Raw genomic sequence first — 16,544 nt, forward strand, 5'->3', positions numbered from 1 at the left:
TAGTTACAACTTTTATTTAACAAACTTATGCAAATTCTAAAATTAACTTAGGTTCAATACTGATTTCTAAATACTAGCCGAGTTCGTTGCATAAAAAGTATTGAATCATAAAAGATGTTTAATACTGTAAATCTTTTTAGGTTAGTTTCAAGTTCTAACATTAATAAGACTCCCTAAAATTAATGTACCAAAAAGACCAAACACGGTTTCAATTTGGAGTTTAGGTTTTACATTAAATCTTTACATTATTAACAGATTCGAGGAATAAAATCTAGATGTTTATAAAAAATTTACCTAGAACAATGAATTTTATTCCAAGTATTGATTTTTGTTCCAAATTTTAACATGAAGACACTATACTTGGAATAAATTATATTGTCTTCTTTAACTTTTTTTGCAAGTAAACAACTTAAGTCGGTTTAATAATCGTAACAAAATAGCATATCGATCTAAAATCTACTATAACTGATATCTTTTAATCTAAACATGTTATAATTAATTCCTATAAAATTGGCTAGGTTAGGGTTTGCCTCTTAGGAATTTTGACATTTCCTAAGAGGTAAGACTTAAGAGTTCTTAAATTCTTATATAGAAGTAAGCCAATTTCCTAATCCCTAATCTCCATATTTTTATTTTCCTTTCTATTTCTTTTCCCTCCTAATACCAATATTATTAATTCAAGGTAATATAATTTGAATATAATCATTTGATCGACTCAGCTCATTTTATGTTCTTATAATTAATTTATTATGAAGTAAATAGAACTAAAATGCACACTTACTAATTACTCAGTCATAAAATCTAGTACTCGTTTAAAAATTGTATAAATCATTTAAATATATGATTTTAAAAATGTTTGTGTATTACACCTTGAAACTTCAGTTAAATTTTAACCAATAGATTTCACCTTTTACACTTTGAGAGCAAAATTATAGGTGTTAAGGACTATTTTAACCCACGACACCATTCTACAATGTAGTCTGTAAATGTTCCCACTTTTTGCTCCACTAAATTTTGCTAAATCTTTTTATAACATAAATTTAGACCCAAGTCTAATAATCAATAGTTGCATTACTTGCATACATTATAATTATTACCTTTCATAAGATGCATATAACATTAACATGAACATACGACTGCTTATGTTGACAATTTTATATATTTTTATTCTATTGCATGATTGCTTAGCCATAAGCCATCATTGACTTATATTTTAGTTGTTCTTCATTTGTATTCTAAACATATAAGCCAAATCTTCACACTAATCAAACACCATGCTAAATTAAGTTGAAATTACACCTGATATTGAGAAAGTAGAACTAGGTGAAATTTAACTCAATTATACCTTATATAGTTATATGACACTAAAAATTACTCTAGTTCAAACTAAACCGAAAATGACAATAGTCTTGATTCTGAACATCGTATTCAAAAATCAATCATATAATTCGAGGTAGGGTAAGAAAATAGTTTGTATTACATTATTAGGGGGCACTAATATTTGTACGACAATATTCTAGTAACATGTTATTTTCATAAATTATTTTGATAAAATAGTATTACGTTGGATTTAATAAAACTAATACTATAATATAAAATATGTGATTGCGATGAAGCTGACTATAAATAATGTAGTACAATTCGAACAAACACGTAACTAGTTCGAACCTCATGTAAAGATAACACGTTACATTACCGAGTTTGATACATTTACTAACTTTACAAAACTCCTATACTAATATTATTTAATTTTAATTTGTAATCACATTATGAATGATTTTAGGCCATCTAATACTTTGAAAATGATGTTGCCACCTTTACAAATGTAGTAAAATTGACCTTTTTACCATTTCTTACCAACATATATAAAAAGTAGAAGATGAAAGACGTCTAAAGTAGTTGCAAAAAGGTATCGATTATAACTAATATAATCACCAAGAAAAAGAGCAAGCTTCATAATTCTTTAATCATTAAATTGTCACCCTATAAAAGCCACCCTACTTGTTCGCAAATTCTCCCCTATTACTCCTATATATCTTAAATCATTCTCATTAATCCGCAGCCCCATAGCATCAAAACATTGCATTATTCCCAAATTCTTTTGTGAGACGGTCGTATGTACGATCAAGAGAAAATGACCATTTTTTGATAAATAGCGGCCACTTTTTTCAAAGTGGTTACTATTTCCCAAATATAGTCACTTTTTGTTAAAAAAGTATGGAAAAGACAGTCATCAACAGAATTACTGTTATTATTACATAATCAAGAGAATTACAGTCATCTTTGATAGGCATGTATGTCCATGCTATTTCTAATTATTTCATTTTTAGGCCTTTTAAATTTAGAATCGTTTTTACTCCTATTATGTGACTCATTAAAAAATACTTAAAATGACTATGGTGTCAAGGTAAAACAACAAAAGTAACTCAAATAACACAAATTCTTATTCAAGCCGGATAATTCATTTTAAACCATAAAACAAACGAGTCAAAGGAGACAAAAAATTAGAATGTGAATGACAAATTCTTGTCTCATCTACCTCTATGAAATAGTATTTGACTTGTTTTACACTTAAAACGTATATACCTATCTTATGAGAGATCAGCTGAACCAACAAAAAGATCATTAAATTTGCAGTAATATTTTGAATTAGTCGACATTTGCATCAAACCGAATACAACTGATTTGAATTGTATCGATACTAGACGTGGACATCGACACCCAACAGGACACCAATATTGTACTACTTAATAACCTGTACTAGTCCAACCCCTCAAACACTCTTAAAACAAACAACAACAACATAAAGCCATAGACTTAAGTTGTAGTATTATGTCCTTATAATTAACTCCACCAACCCAATATATATTCCTTGATGACCATTTCATCAATTATTAATTAATTACACACAAAAACATAAACATAAACATAAACATATTTTTGTATTTATGCTTCAACTTTGTAAAAAAGCTTTGAAATTCATGTTTTAAGGGATAGAGTATGATATGATATGATTACTTCAAAGCACCCTTCAAGTTCAAAGCGTGTGACACATCCCCCTACTCTTCTTCTTTAAGCATTTTTTGCATTTCTTTATCCTTACAACCTTCCCACAAACTAACCCAAAAACATAAAAAAAAACAGAGCAAATTTACAGAGCAATATTCGGAATTAATTTCTTAAACCCAAAAATAATTAGATATTGTGAAGTTATTAAATGAGGCAATCTTCGGTTGGTGGAAGCTCCGAGTGTTCAAGTTATGGTCGTCGGAGCTTCCACCTTCAAGATGAGGAGACTGGCAGCATTGACTACCCTATTGGTGGTGCAATGCTGCCAGTCTTCCTCAATGATCTCGGTAGACCGAGTAATGCCAATTCTAACGACGAACTTGTGGAAGTCGAATTACAGCTTGATGATGACAATATTTACGTTTGTAGCGTGACGCCTAGGGCAATGACGCCAATGACACCAATGACACCAAGTTCGGCTAGGGGAGATGCCCGCGCTACTTTCTCTGGTGGCAGCGGTGTTGCTGGCGGTGGTGGTGGTGGTGGGTTGTTGTCAAGGAGTTTATCAGCCGCCTCGAGAATAAGGAAGAAGTTCGGGTGGTCGTCCTCGAGAGCATCTTCTGAGGCCGGGGATCGTAACATTTTACCCGTGATGACGGATAGGGAAAAGAGGAAGGCTAAGGCCAAATTACAAAGGACTAAGTCCACCGCCCAACGCGCTCTCTCCGGTCTCCGGTTTATAAGCAAGACGACAACGAAGAACTCCGATGATATGGCCGAGTTGTGGGCCCAAGTTGACGCTAGGTTTGACCAGCTCGCACGAGACGGGTTCCTTGCTAGGGAAGATTTTGGGGAATGTATAGGTACGATCATTTATTGAAAAACTCTCGTCGAATATCGATCATTATTATAAAATATTGTTGATTTTGGTTTAATTTTGTTAAAAGGGATGATGGACTCGAAAGAATTTGCACTAGGAATGTTTGATGCATTAGCAAGAAGAAAAAGACAGAGAATTAACAAGGTTTGCAAGGAAGAATTGCACGATTTTTGGTTGCAACTTTCGGATCAAAGTTTCGATGCCAGATTACAAATTTTCTTCGACATGTAAATTCTTCCATAACTCTACATTTTTTACAATCGTGTTTCTTCTAAATTATACTTTAATGAAGCTCGTTTTTGTACGTTGTTAGTTTAAAATATTTATAATTAAAACAATTTTGGAAGTTAATTACACGCATGGAGAAAGGTTTCTTTCATAATGATGTTGCTCCGTAGAAAAAATTAATTAACTTTTTTTGAGTTTACTCAAATTTTGAGACATTTCTTGAAGAGCAAACCTATGAGGTCACTAAAATAGGTCATTCTCAATATGGTGAAACGTTTTGTTCTAACAAAAAACTAATTAATTACCAAATTACAACATTTTTTCATCTTCATTTTCCTAGTTCGTGTCGTTTTTTTGACCATTATTTGTTTAAGATTTCGACGGTTCACCCTTTTTTTTAAATTCATTTATTTTAATTTTATGTTGAAATTTAATGAGTTCAAGACTTCAAGTTGCTTGATTTGAAGTATTTTTCATGGTGGTGACATAAGAAAAATGTTAGATTAGTCATACAATTATTGCATTTTTCTGTTTGAGATTGATTAGTGTTGAATTTATCAGGGCTGATAGCAATGAAGATGGAAGAATTACAAGAGAAGAAGTCCAAGAGGTAATTCAAACACTTTTGATTTTATTTATTGCCTTGTACATCGTACTAAAGGGAGCAACAAGAGCGAATATGATGCTGACAGAGTTTGAACCCAAATCATGAGTATTATCTCTCATTACTTTGTCAACTAAGCCAGTTGATAGCCTGACATCAACAGTTGTTATATACGAGTTAGTTTTATATGAGTAAGTTTTTTAAGAAATCGTTCTAAAAATCGACACTCTTTTTGTTATATCCATAGTGCTTGGGACATTCCTTCTCCTATAGGGAAAACTTTGATGTTTTTTGTTATCATAAAGTGAGCCATCATTGGGGAAGGATCTTTTGATGTAGGCATGTTGCATGTAACAAAACAATAATGTATCATGTATGTTGTTCCTTTTCATATTGTTGTGTTGTATGGTAATTATTATATAAAGAAATATTCTTATTTGATATAGCCAGCTTGGATGACTGTTGAACTACCTTCCTTTGACAAAAGTAGCAAATCCTATTTTGGTGTCTTTAAGTTTGCAACTTCCTATAACCTTTGAACAACATTACCTTATTCTATATGAAGGTCCCCCTTTGGTCCTTATGGCTTTAAAGAGGGTCGAATATATGCAATTCCAAATGTATTTGATACATTTTGATTGTTGCCAAACTTCTCACATAAGATTAGGAGTGGTAAATGTAATAATTTTTTGTGTATATCATCCGGTTTAATCTGAATTTGAGTCATGTAGGAATAATAGGGCAATAAACTCTTCCTCAATACAAGACTTAAATCCAAGATCTGTGGTTAAACTAGAATAACCTCTTACCAGTTAATTCAAATGCTCATAGATATTAGTAATGCAATAATAGTGAGTAGATCATCCAAGACAACTCTTAATAGCCACCACCGACATAGTGGGTATCTGATAGAGTATTATATAACTTAGAAATACAAAACTACGAACTTCAAATGTCTCGTATATGAAATTTACCGAAAATGCCATAGTTTAGTGGTAAAGATAGAAGTATTATGCATAGTAAATCCCGTGTTCAATTCCCCTCCCGGGATTGTAATGCCCTTATAACTCACTTGTGGATTAAATCACATGTGAATTTAATGTTTCAAAAAAAGCTAGAGGTTATGTCCTCTACTCTTCCAAGTAAGATTGTTATGTTTCTCTCTATGTTCTACTAATGTCTATGTTTCAATAAATTTTGCAGCTTATTATGCTTAGCGCTTCAGCTAATAAATTATCTTCATTAAAAGGAAGAGCTCATGAATATGCAAATTTGATCATGGAAGAACTTGACCCTGAGAACCTTGGCTATATTGAGGTAACTACAAATATTGTCATTTTCAGAATAAACCAGGAAAACATCGACCTGTAACCGAATAGGTTCCAATCCTGTCTAAATTAAATACAACCAAAAACGACTTCAATAGCACATCGAAAACATGCTTTAACCCGAAATAATTCAACCCTGCTCACCCAAACCCGAATGCAAGCATACTTGAAAATGAACACGGTAAAATATTAGGTTTTTGGGCGAGCTCCAAAAGTCCACCTGAAAATCACCAGTGTTATGGTAGATGATCTTAAGAAAAACTTGCTGATAACTGTGGGTTAACTCTTTGGGTGACCTTTACAGTTGTGGCAGTTGGAAGCATTGCTGCTTCAAAGGGATGTATACATGGAGTATAGCAAGCCAATGAGCACAGTAAGTAATACAGGTGCGTGGAGTCAAAATTTGAGAGATTTCAGGCCGGTGAGTATGGTGAAAAGAATAAGCTGCACACTAAGATGCTTCATCCAAGATAACTGGCAGAGAATCTGGATTCTATTCCTCTGGATCGCAGTCTTAGCATCACTATTCATCTGGAAGTTTCTGCAGTACAGGAATCGAGCTGCGTTTGCTGTCATGGGTTACTGCCTGTGCACAGCCAAGGGAGCCGCTGAGACATTAAAGTTCAATATGGCTTTGATCCTTCTACCTGTCTCAAGGAACACTCTTACGTGGCTTCGTTCTACCCGAGCCAGGCTCTTCATCCCTTTCGATGACAATATTAACTTCCATAAGGTATTGGAAAATTCTGAATTTCATTAGGTAAGCATATAACAGTTGTTTTTATTACAGGTGACAGATGACTGTGGAATGCGCAGGTAATTGCAGCTGCTATAGTAGCAGGGGTGGTGGTTCATGCAGGAAGTCATCTAACATGTGATTTCCCTCTTCTGGTCAACTCTTCTCCCGAGAAATTTGAGCTAATCGCATCCGATTTCCACAACAAGAAACCGACTTACTGGGATCTTGTAAAAGGGGTTGAAGGAGTTACTGGTATCGCCATGGTGATCCTAATGGCAATAATCTTCACATTGGCAACAAGCCGGTTTAGGAAAAATGTGGTGAAACTTCCATCTCCATTCAATCGGTTGGCAGGCTACAATGCTTTCTGGTACTCCCATCATTTGCTAGTTGTGGTCTACGTCTTGCTACTCGTTCACGGATTCTTCGTGTTCCTCGTAAAGGATTGGAAGCAGAAAACGGTATGTCCTTAAACAGCAGAGGTATAATTAGCAAGACTGAACGTAAAATACACACAACATAGATGTTCTGATTGATTATTTTCCTTTTGATTTCAGACGTGGATGTACATTTCTGTCCCACTTCTGGTATACATTGCTGAGCGCAGTTTGCGGACATTTAGGTCGGAAATCCGCTCAGTTAAACTCATTAAGGTACAATTATTGAGTTTCCGTGCTTGTTAAGTTACAAACACCATATATGGCTCACTCTAGAGCAGACTTTGCAAACAGTTCGTTCTAGTCGTGTTCAATTGGGATATTACTACTATCGGGACATTTGGGTACACGTCAGCTAACGTTAGGACGTTTCTGTGTCAGTGGTTAACAGCTATGTTAACTCGATTCCTTAACTTTTAGGACCATACCCGTGTCAACACAACAAGACATGGATATGGGTATAGATTCCATACACGACACTAATATTAGTCCGACACTTATCCTAGGAGCCTGCTAAACTAGTAAGACTCACACCATCAAAGACGACAAAGAGAGTTCATAAAGCAGTTAATGTTATATTTAATGATTTTAAGTCTTATTTGTCAAACTTCTTTCATTATACTTATATGGAGAATTATAGAGTTGTAGGCTTGTAGCTAGTAGGTTTTTGTTCAAATTAGTAATTTTGGTTGTTTCGGGTTAAGGCAGTTTCCAAGTCTACTCGAATATCCAAGCAGTAATTTTATGCTTTTCTTAGGTCTCAGAGCTACCCGGAAATGTCATCACCCTTGTCATGTCCAAACCTCAAGGATTCAGATACAAAAGTGGGCAATATATATTTCTACAGTGCCCCGCCATTTCCAAGTTTGAATGGTGAGCCTAATTCTAAATATTCCTAATCTTTGTGATACTGCATCAGAAACTGAAGAAACCACATTAACTTTACACTTTACAGGCATCCCTTCTCCATAACCTCGGCACCAGGAGACAACTTCCTCAGTGTTCACATCCGAAGCGCAGGGGACTGGACTCGAGAGTTAAAAAAGGTTTTAACTGAGGGTAAAACACCTGTGTCTTCCATTGGTCGGCTTCAATTTGCAGAAGAGGGTACCATTCGCCAAAAAGGGTAAATCCCACCCACCTACACTAGTGTACTGCCTACCTCTGTGAAATTTATGGATTAAATATTAACAAATTTTCTTCACCTCAGTTTACCCAGATTACGAGTTGATGGGCCTTATGGAGCTCCTGCACAGGAATACCAGAACTACGATGTGCTACTACTTGTGGGACTCGGAATTGGAGCAACTCCCTTCATTAGCATCCTTAAAGATCTTCTAAACAATGCTAGAGCGGCTACAGTATGTTTTTTACATATCTATTAGGTTTTGAAGTTTATCTTCCTAGCTATTAGCCCATTATCCGATTTAAAAGTTTAAACTGAGAACCCTTACACTATTTCATCTTTGATAACTTAGGACACAAACACAGAATTAAGCATGTCAGCTGATAGTCTAAGCAGTTTCGCCTCAACCAGCTCAGCACATAGTTCAAACAGACGGCCAATGAGGGTAAAAAGCGCCCACTTTTACTGGGTCACTAGGGAAACAGGATCCTTTGAGTGGTTCAAAGGAGTGATGGATGAAGTGGCAGATTTAGATCATAAGGTAACGTCACAGATACTCGTATTTATGGTCATAGAAATTCATAACTTCAATTATAATGCTAATTTTGTTTAATCCATGTTTGCACCAAATTCAGGGTTTGATAGAAATGCACAATTATCTTACTAGCGTCTATGAAGAAGGCGATGCAAGATCAACCCTGCTAACCTTGGTCCAAGCTCTGACCCATGCCAAGTATGGTGTAGATATCTTGTCTGGTACCCGGGTATGACCTCCATAGCTCCTTCCGTCTTTCACTATACTTCACATATAGCCAGATTTTATAGTATTTTCATCTGAAATCATTTGGCAATATCTCAAACAAGTTAGGATTCTGATATTAATGATTAGGCTACAAAGAAAGCACAAAACTGAATACCACTTCATAATCAAATGCATCACATTTCGGACAAATAAAAATCTACAGGTTAGACGTCAGATAAGTAGCAGATTATTATTGACGATTAGGTTTCAAGAAAGCACAAAAACAGAATGTCACTTCTTTAGAAATACATCACATTTCTGACAAGTACATCTCTACATATTAGACCTGTCAAACGGGCTGGTTTGGTCAGGTCAACATCCCGGTTAATATAGACGCAGGTCGGGTTAGGGTCAAAATATAAGTCAAATAGACATTCTCATGTTTTTTCTTTACAAATCTCCAGACTCCTGAGCACTTTCTGATTACACCATTAATGTTTTACCCTTATCAGTGTCGTTGGCCAAAAAGACGCAGCATGTACTAACAAGTTCTTAACTAATATATATGCTGCAGGTAAAGACACATTTCGCAAGACCGAATTGGAGCGATGTGTTCAAAAAGATAGCGAAAAAACATCCATATAGCACCATAGGTAACTAATTACATAATCTTTTTACTTTTATCTAATTATCTTGTCTTTCAAATTTGTCCAGCTGATTACTCCTAGATGACGAGAAGTCAAAACTTCCAAGAATTTAATAAATAGTTATTAAATCAACAAAATTAACAACCTTGTCTAAATTAAAAGCTTATCTTTCTTCAACTTGATTAATCTATTACCAAGCTTGGACAATGCAACATAAGATATAATAAATAATTAACACGAAATTAGATAAGGTCTGCTAAAACAATGACGACAATGGCTGTAATTGCAGGAGTTTTCTACTGTGGGCGGCCGGTGTTAGCTAAAGAGTTGAAGAAGTTGGCACATGAAATGAACCATAAGACGTCAACACGATTCGAGTTCCATAAAGAACAATTCTAATAAAGTAGACACACACAGTATGGTTGATACCCCTTAGCCTATAACTCAAAACCAAGCTAACAATTTACACCCCTTTTTGTCACTCTGTAAGTAATCCTACATTCTAGCCCGGGTAAATTAAAACCCGGTATATGTACACAAATATACAATCATCATAGACTCCTTCAACATGTATATGAAATGTAGCAAAACATCGACAAATTATAGAGGAAAGCAAAAATTATAGCAAAGATTAAGTAGTCATAATAACTGTTTTGACAACGATAGGTGTCGTAGTCAAGATCTCGACAGTTTCTTCGTAATCTTTAAATTGTATGTATTCAAATCTTATGCTATATAATAATGTGAGCCCTTTGGAATGATTGAAGAAATATACGTGGGCGACTTGGCGTGGAAGCACATCTAAGTTGTGAATTTACTACCATTTTATATCATCTTAACACAGACAGCTATTTGTGCATTGCCGTGCCGACCACAAAAGGCTTAAGTAGTCTAAGATGTGGTCATTTGGAAGAATGTTTTTCCTGACTGGATTCAGTCAAATGTGCATACAATGCCAAGCATTAACAAGCAAAAAGGATAGAACACTTAGGAATGCTGATTCAGACTTTTCAGGCACGATACTGACAGCACAGATCTGAATTTTTTTTAAGACCCAAAACCGATTCAGAACACATATTTCTTTAAATGCAGGAGTCGTGTCCAGATCTATGTTTAGTGCGAATAGTTAAAATCCATCCCTAGCCATCCATGCCGACAAGTGCGACAACAATACAATGGTCAATGGTCATGACTCATGTGGTAAGTAAAGTAGTCTTACTCAAACACTTGAAAAGTCACCTGATCTAATGGTCATTTGGTAGTCAGTCTTACTCAAAAAAAAGTTTGAACAAGAAAATTTAGCAGGTTGAGAAAGACTGGTGAACTATTTCGGAATGTTAATCTGAGATGTGTAAGTAGGACCTAATATCAAACAAAGACATCCACTTTGAGCATGGAATTTGGAATTGTCGTCTATAAAAATTATAACAACGTGCTACTTAATACTTCCTTTGTTCCATTTGATGGTATACGTTTTTCAAAATCCCTTCACATATTCTGAGAAAAGTATACAATCAAATGAAACGTAGGAAGTATAGATCTAGGGAGTGTGTGACCCAACCTACAGGTCAAATTGTATAATCCACAGGAATTATAAGTACTAAAACAAACACATAATGGTTTGTAAGAGTATAGTTTCTCGTGGAGAAGTACAGATTTAGGAGGCTCATATCTGATATCACCATGGGCCTAACGATCTGTTCCACGAAAAGTAGTCGCAATCACTGAGACATAGCAGAATTTTTTTTTTTTTTTTTTTTTTTTTTTTTTTTTTTTTGCAAATTCCATGGAAGAGTTGAATCTTCGAAATATGTTAAACCAAGATTTGCCCTTTAATCAAGGCTATACATTACAAGGGAATATATATATAGCTCGATCAGAATACTATCGTGTGAGTGTTGAAAGTTATGAGGTGGTATTGACCGTACCTTTAAGGCTACAACGCCAAGTCGCCAACCATCGGAATGAAGTCGCAATCACTGAAATCTTGACTGGAACCAACAGTTCATACTTCATAGCATGAAACATGACCTAAACGAAACATCTCAAATCTGCAGTCAGCCCAACATAAATAAGCAACTATGTCATACTGTATGAATAGTTACACTTAATCAAGTTTCATAATCAAATACTTTGAAAAAGAAAAATGTAGAAGCGAAAACTAAAGCTAATTCAATTTTTCACCTTCCCATTGGAGTTTATGATCTGTATATAGTGTAATGTTGTTGCAACAACTAGTATAAGGCAGTGGTGGTTGTCGGTAAAGGAAGGGGAAGAAAGATCGTTCTGATTTAGCACGTCAAATGGGTAATACTTTCTCCCACTTCCCCCAACCCCAAGGGTACATTACGGAATAGTAGCTCCCCACCGGCCACCACTACACTTGTACAGAAAAACATCCCCCACCCCACCACCACTGCTACTTCATCCGCCCTTCAGCTTCCTACACCACCATCTCTCACTCATTTCTTCTTTACACTGGCCTACATTACCAATAATCCATTATTTAAGCGAGACCAAAAGCCTGAAACCCCATCCACTAAAACGTTACTACATCTCCGACTGTGCAATGGAGGCCAATCTGAAACTTGAACCCTCGACCTAGGTTTATGGTTTTCTCTCAATCAAGCACAAAATCTATCACAAGAGAGAAATTTAATATTTTTGTACTCTGCCTCCCAATCAATTGTTTACCTTTGACTGAAATACCCCTCACAAAGAATAAAAAGGTCAACAAATGATTGGGACGGAGGGAGTACTTCAGAGTCATAAGTTGCAAACAGTGTATCTCAAACAACAAGAGTAGCAAAACACAGGGAGCTGAGATGGAAACTAAAATAATCCACATGTCCTTCAGTATATCTGTATATCTCTTATTCTCTTGCAAGAACCATCATTCCAATTACCGACCACATAGCCCCCATGATACAAGAGTCAGAGACTTTGCCTTTAGCCGAGTAGCGGGAATCAGATGTACTCATATAGAAAAATGTGTCGAGAATCATGGCAACTGACAGTTACTACAGAATACCTAACATTGCCGTTCTGCACATAGCATTGAGCATGTTCGGATGTTCATACTGGCATATAGACACAGCAAAAATTTTATCCTGAAAACATTAGATTGTGAAATACAATTCACTCGATAGTTTATTATCGGAAAATTTTGTAAAATACACACACAAACTATCGTTAGTATGGGACCACATTTTATCCTTCATACCCCCTTCACTTTCACCCTGAACTCTGGCCAGCTTCTGCTTCCCTCTCCAAATGTCCAATGTAGCACAATAACTACCAGTGTCATTTATTAAGGGGTTCAATGTGTTCTTGGAACACAGTCTATTAAAATAAGGGGCCAAAAGTCATCTTACACCCTTACTTGAAAAATCACACACATAAAACGTTGTTTCTGTATTTTGGGCATCAACCTGATAGAATAGGACCTCTCAAAAATGAACCGTGATTTCCAGGCATTGGTAAGATCCACACCAAATACCAAGAACATAACCAAAGGCCAAAACTAACAATGACAAATTTGTACAGACAACAAGGAGACAGTTGATGGATTTCCACAAAAGAACTTTAATGTGACAGCAGCTCTAAGTATCAATTATAAGAAACCACGCCCATATATTAGTTCTATCAGATCAACAACACTAAAGCCCGATTCAGGTCTATGTTGATCTCAAGGTCTCCATCATAGGCACTCTCGATCTCACCTCACTGCGAGCTCACTTAAAACTATCAGTGGAATCTCCATTATGCTTTCTCATGTTAATCAAGCTCCTCGTTAGCCATACAGAAACCCTTTGTTCCACATTGAAGATCATCTAATGAGAAGTAATTCAGCTTTCCCTTCTTTAGACCATCACCTCCTCTATTCTTTGCCTTGCTAATTTTTTATCAGAGTGAGTTCACGAAAAATTCTTCCTAATTGTATTTCCTGGAGTTTCTCTAGTATGGCTCAATTTGTAAACATGAGGAAGTTGCCTAATAGGCTAATAGCAATGCTACCAAAGTAAAACATTTACCAAGAGGTATGACATTCACGAGTGAAAATTAGTCTTACCCAGTTCATTTTATGACTTAAACGCTTTGTTGGTGATCTCTATCTATTTTGTCCTACTTTATCCCGCATTAAACCCTTATTCGCCCCCATATTGAGCCAAATTTGCCACTTATTCCCAATTTTTGCCTCCAATAAACTTCTAACTTATAAGCAGTGATTACCCTATCCAGGAAGTGGTGGACGAGGTGACTGCCCTTTGTTTCTCCATCTACGCTCAGCGTGGTACCTCCTAAAGTCCTAATAGTAGCTTTAATTTCAGGATCAAATAACATTTGACATAATAATACACTATAAGGTTTGGCCACATCACCAACCTTCAAAAATATACCAAAATTAAGGCTTGAGCATCAACTACACCAGAATTAATGTTTACAACTTACAGTGTTCTGAATCTTGTGTCTGTGATCATAAATAATCATAAAATGAAGAAAGTACAAACTTCAATAAGAAGAAAATTAAGCTCCAGACACTAAAGTAACATAAATCATGAATTGGAGAACAAGTAATTCAGGGATATTTTGTATCATATGCAAGCTACGAAAGCAGCCTTACACATGCAGTGAACAAGTCCGCTCATACCAACATTTCGACCTGCAGAGAAATCTGCAGATTGCTCAAGGCACAGGCAAAATTGTTCAATTTTGCTTCTTCTCCACGTTAAGATCCAAAACCCTTGTTTGAAAAATTATCACGCACACACAAAGAGGAGAAATGCTAGAATGATGCTTCCAGACTTATGTTAGCTTTACATGATGTCCACACATAAGAAAGTTATGACTCTTGTGAGTGTGATGACATTTCTTATTATATACCATTTGTTATTCTTCATTGATTGATTGTCTAAAGGGCTCCCACCAATAAAAGCGAGTTAGAGGAATGCAACCTTATCTCTATCTTAACATAAGGAGGTTGATTCCATATGGCTCCCAATAAAAATTGCATAGAGTGACAGCAAATTCACATGGGAAAAAAGGGCAGATGGTGTAGTGAGACGGTTTAGTGAGCCAATTTACTTTGTTCCACCATAACAAGTCTTTGTTTCCAACGGAAACAATAGAAAATATATGTTAAATAATTGAAATCCTGATCATTTTCCTTGATTATCAAGATGAAAGGAGAATCAAAATGCTTCACTTTGAAATGCCACAACAGCTTTTGCAGCTACATAGTGTACAATCTAAATACTCTGTTCAACCTTTCTCCTCTCTGAAACCCATAACTATACATGGGTCTCCTTCTATGCCACTTCGACCTTAGTTTGAAGAGGAGCAGGCGCACCAAGGCGCTAAGGTGGCGAAGCGATAAAGCGCGCTATTTTCGATAACAAATTTGTTTTCCCAAATAAAAACTTTGGAAAACTACCTTTTCTAAAAATTTTAATGTTTGCCAACATGCGAGGAAATGACGCACACAAATGGCATGATTAAAAAACTAGAAATAAAACATAGAGAAAGTCAGTAGTAATAAGCCTCGTTAGCTTAGCGTTATCCAAAAGGTGTTTAGGACTTTAGGCTAGTGCCTCATCTAAGGCGCGCTTTGTCAAACTAAGACTTCGACTCTTGGCTTCTAGGCCAAAATCTGTGTCCAACAAGACACTTCTGAATACACGGGTATAGACGTATCTACTTAGAAGTTCAACCCTTACGAATCCAACACATCTCCTAGAACAGAGATAAAGGGAGGCTCATGCAATAAAAGGAGGTAAAGAAACTTGGTTATAAATAACACAAATTCAAGACAAGTTTTGATGAATTCAGCCTTATATGTTCCAACCATTATAAAAAAACACAAGTGCATTAAACAACACCTCACAATCTTCCATTAACATGGTCAAAATTGATACTTGACGAACTACATAAGCGTAAATGAATTACTTAGAAGTACCAATTTTAAGTTCCTTGTGAAGAAAATGACCTCTACACTTGGGACAATACTTGCTCAAAACCAATGCATCTACTATTTTCCCATTCTTGTCTTCCTTCTTCTTCTTCACTGACTTTCCCTTTCGTGTATCAACCCTAGCAACCCTTCGTTTCTCAGTTGTATACCTATTTCCTAAACACCTTGTGCATTCCAACGCAATGCTTACCCTATTCTTCTTTCCGCCGGAGCTCGAACCCGGTCGCCGTCTTGACCACGCTCGGAAATCCCCTCTTACTGACGCATTCCGCCACCCGCTGTCAGATAAGGGCGCTCCAAAACCTCCAAATGCATGGATTGTAGGGTTTTGGTGGGTTGATTGGGTGATTAGGGGTTTAAGTGAGGGTTTTAGAAGAAATTTAGTAATGGGTTTCGAGTGATTGCAGTTTATTTGTGTGAATTTGTGATTTAATGGGAATTTGATTGAAAAGGAGGGGTTCGATTTGAAATGATCATGAATTTGGTGATTGTTTAGGAATGGTGAGTGAATGATTGAAGTTTGGTTAAGGTTGTTGAATATTGTTGCCATTTTTTTCGTTTTCTCATTCTTTGGTGGTCGAAGCCAAACTGTAATGGTCAAATATCGATACTAATAGTTTTCTTGGTCGTGCGTTGCACGGATATTAAAATAGTGTGTGATAAATTTTACAATAAAATAGAATATTAGTACATCGTTTATGTCTAAGATTTTATGTGTGTCGCATGAATAACAAATAATTCTCAGGAGTCGTTTGGTTGATCAAGGAACTTCAACTTCCTAGGAACTTGCAATTCATAGGAATTAAGTTCCATCATCTAATTCGGGTGAATTT

General features: G+C 35.9%; 1 protein-coding gene and 1 long non-coding RNA gene across 5 annotated transcripts; one reads left to right on the forward strand and one right to left on the reverse strand.

The window, feature by feature from the left end:
• Window positions 1–2,778: 2,778 nt before the first annotated feature.
• LOC141597121 (respiratory burst oxidase homolog protein E) lies at window positions 2,779–10,510 on the forward strand. Of its 2 annotated transcripts, XM_074417475.1 has the most exons (15): window positions 2,779–3,232; window positions 3,274–3,872; window positions 3,957–4,116; window positions 4,679–4,727; window positions 5,925–6,038; window positions 6,354–6,782; window positions 6,866–7,249; window positions 7,346–7,441; window positions 7,983–8,098; window positions 8,181–8,351; window positions 8,436–8,586; window positions 8,704–8,892; window positions 8,987–9,115; window positions 9,668–9,746; window positions 10,030–10,510. In XM_074417475.1, the coding sequence occupies exons 2-15, from the start codon at window positions 3,329–3,331 to the stop codon at window positions 10,137–10,139; spliced, it is 2,721 nt and encodes a 906-aa protein (XP_074273576.1). In that variant the 5' UTR covers window positions 2,779–3,232; window positions 3,274–3,328; the 3' UTR covers window positions 10,140–10,510. The 2 variants fall into 2 exon arrangements, with proteins under 2 accessions (XP_074273576.1, XP_074273575.1); XM_074417474.1 differs by having other exon boundaries at window positions 2,779–3,872.
• LOC141597122 (uncharacterized) lies at window positions 6,784–16,308 on the reverse strand. Of its 3 annotated transcripts, none has more exons than XR_012522707.1 (4): window positions 15,727–16,308; window positions 11,669–11,791; window positions 9,058–9,185; window positions 6,784–7,256 (listed from the first exon to the last, which is right to left on the reverse strand). It is a non-coding gene; the product is annotated as an uncharacterized LOC141597122 (long non-coding RNA). The 3 variants fall into 3 exon arrangements; XR_012522706.1 differs by having other exon boundaries at window positions 7,163–7,256; window positions 9,016–9,185; window positions 15,697–16,308; XR_012522705.1 differs by having other exon boundaries at window positions 7,164–7,256; window positions 15,697–16,308.
• Between the last annotated feature and the right edge of the window lie 236 nt (window positions 16,309–16,544).

Source organism: Silene latifolia, chromosome 8 (assembly GCF_048544455.1).
Source record: "Silene latifolia isolate original U9 population chromosome 8, ASM4854445v1, whole genome shotgun sequence".
Taxonomy (NCBI): domain Eukaryota; kingdom Viridiplantae; phylum Streptophyta; class Magnoliopsida; order Caryophyllales; family Caryophyllaceae; genus Silene; species Silene latifolia.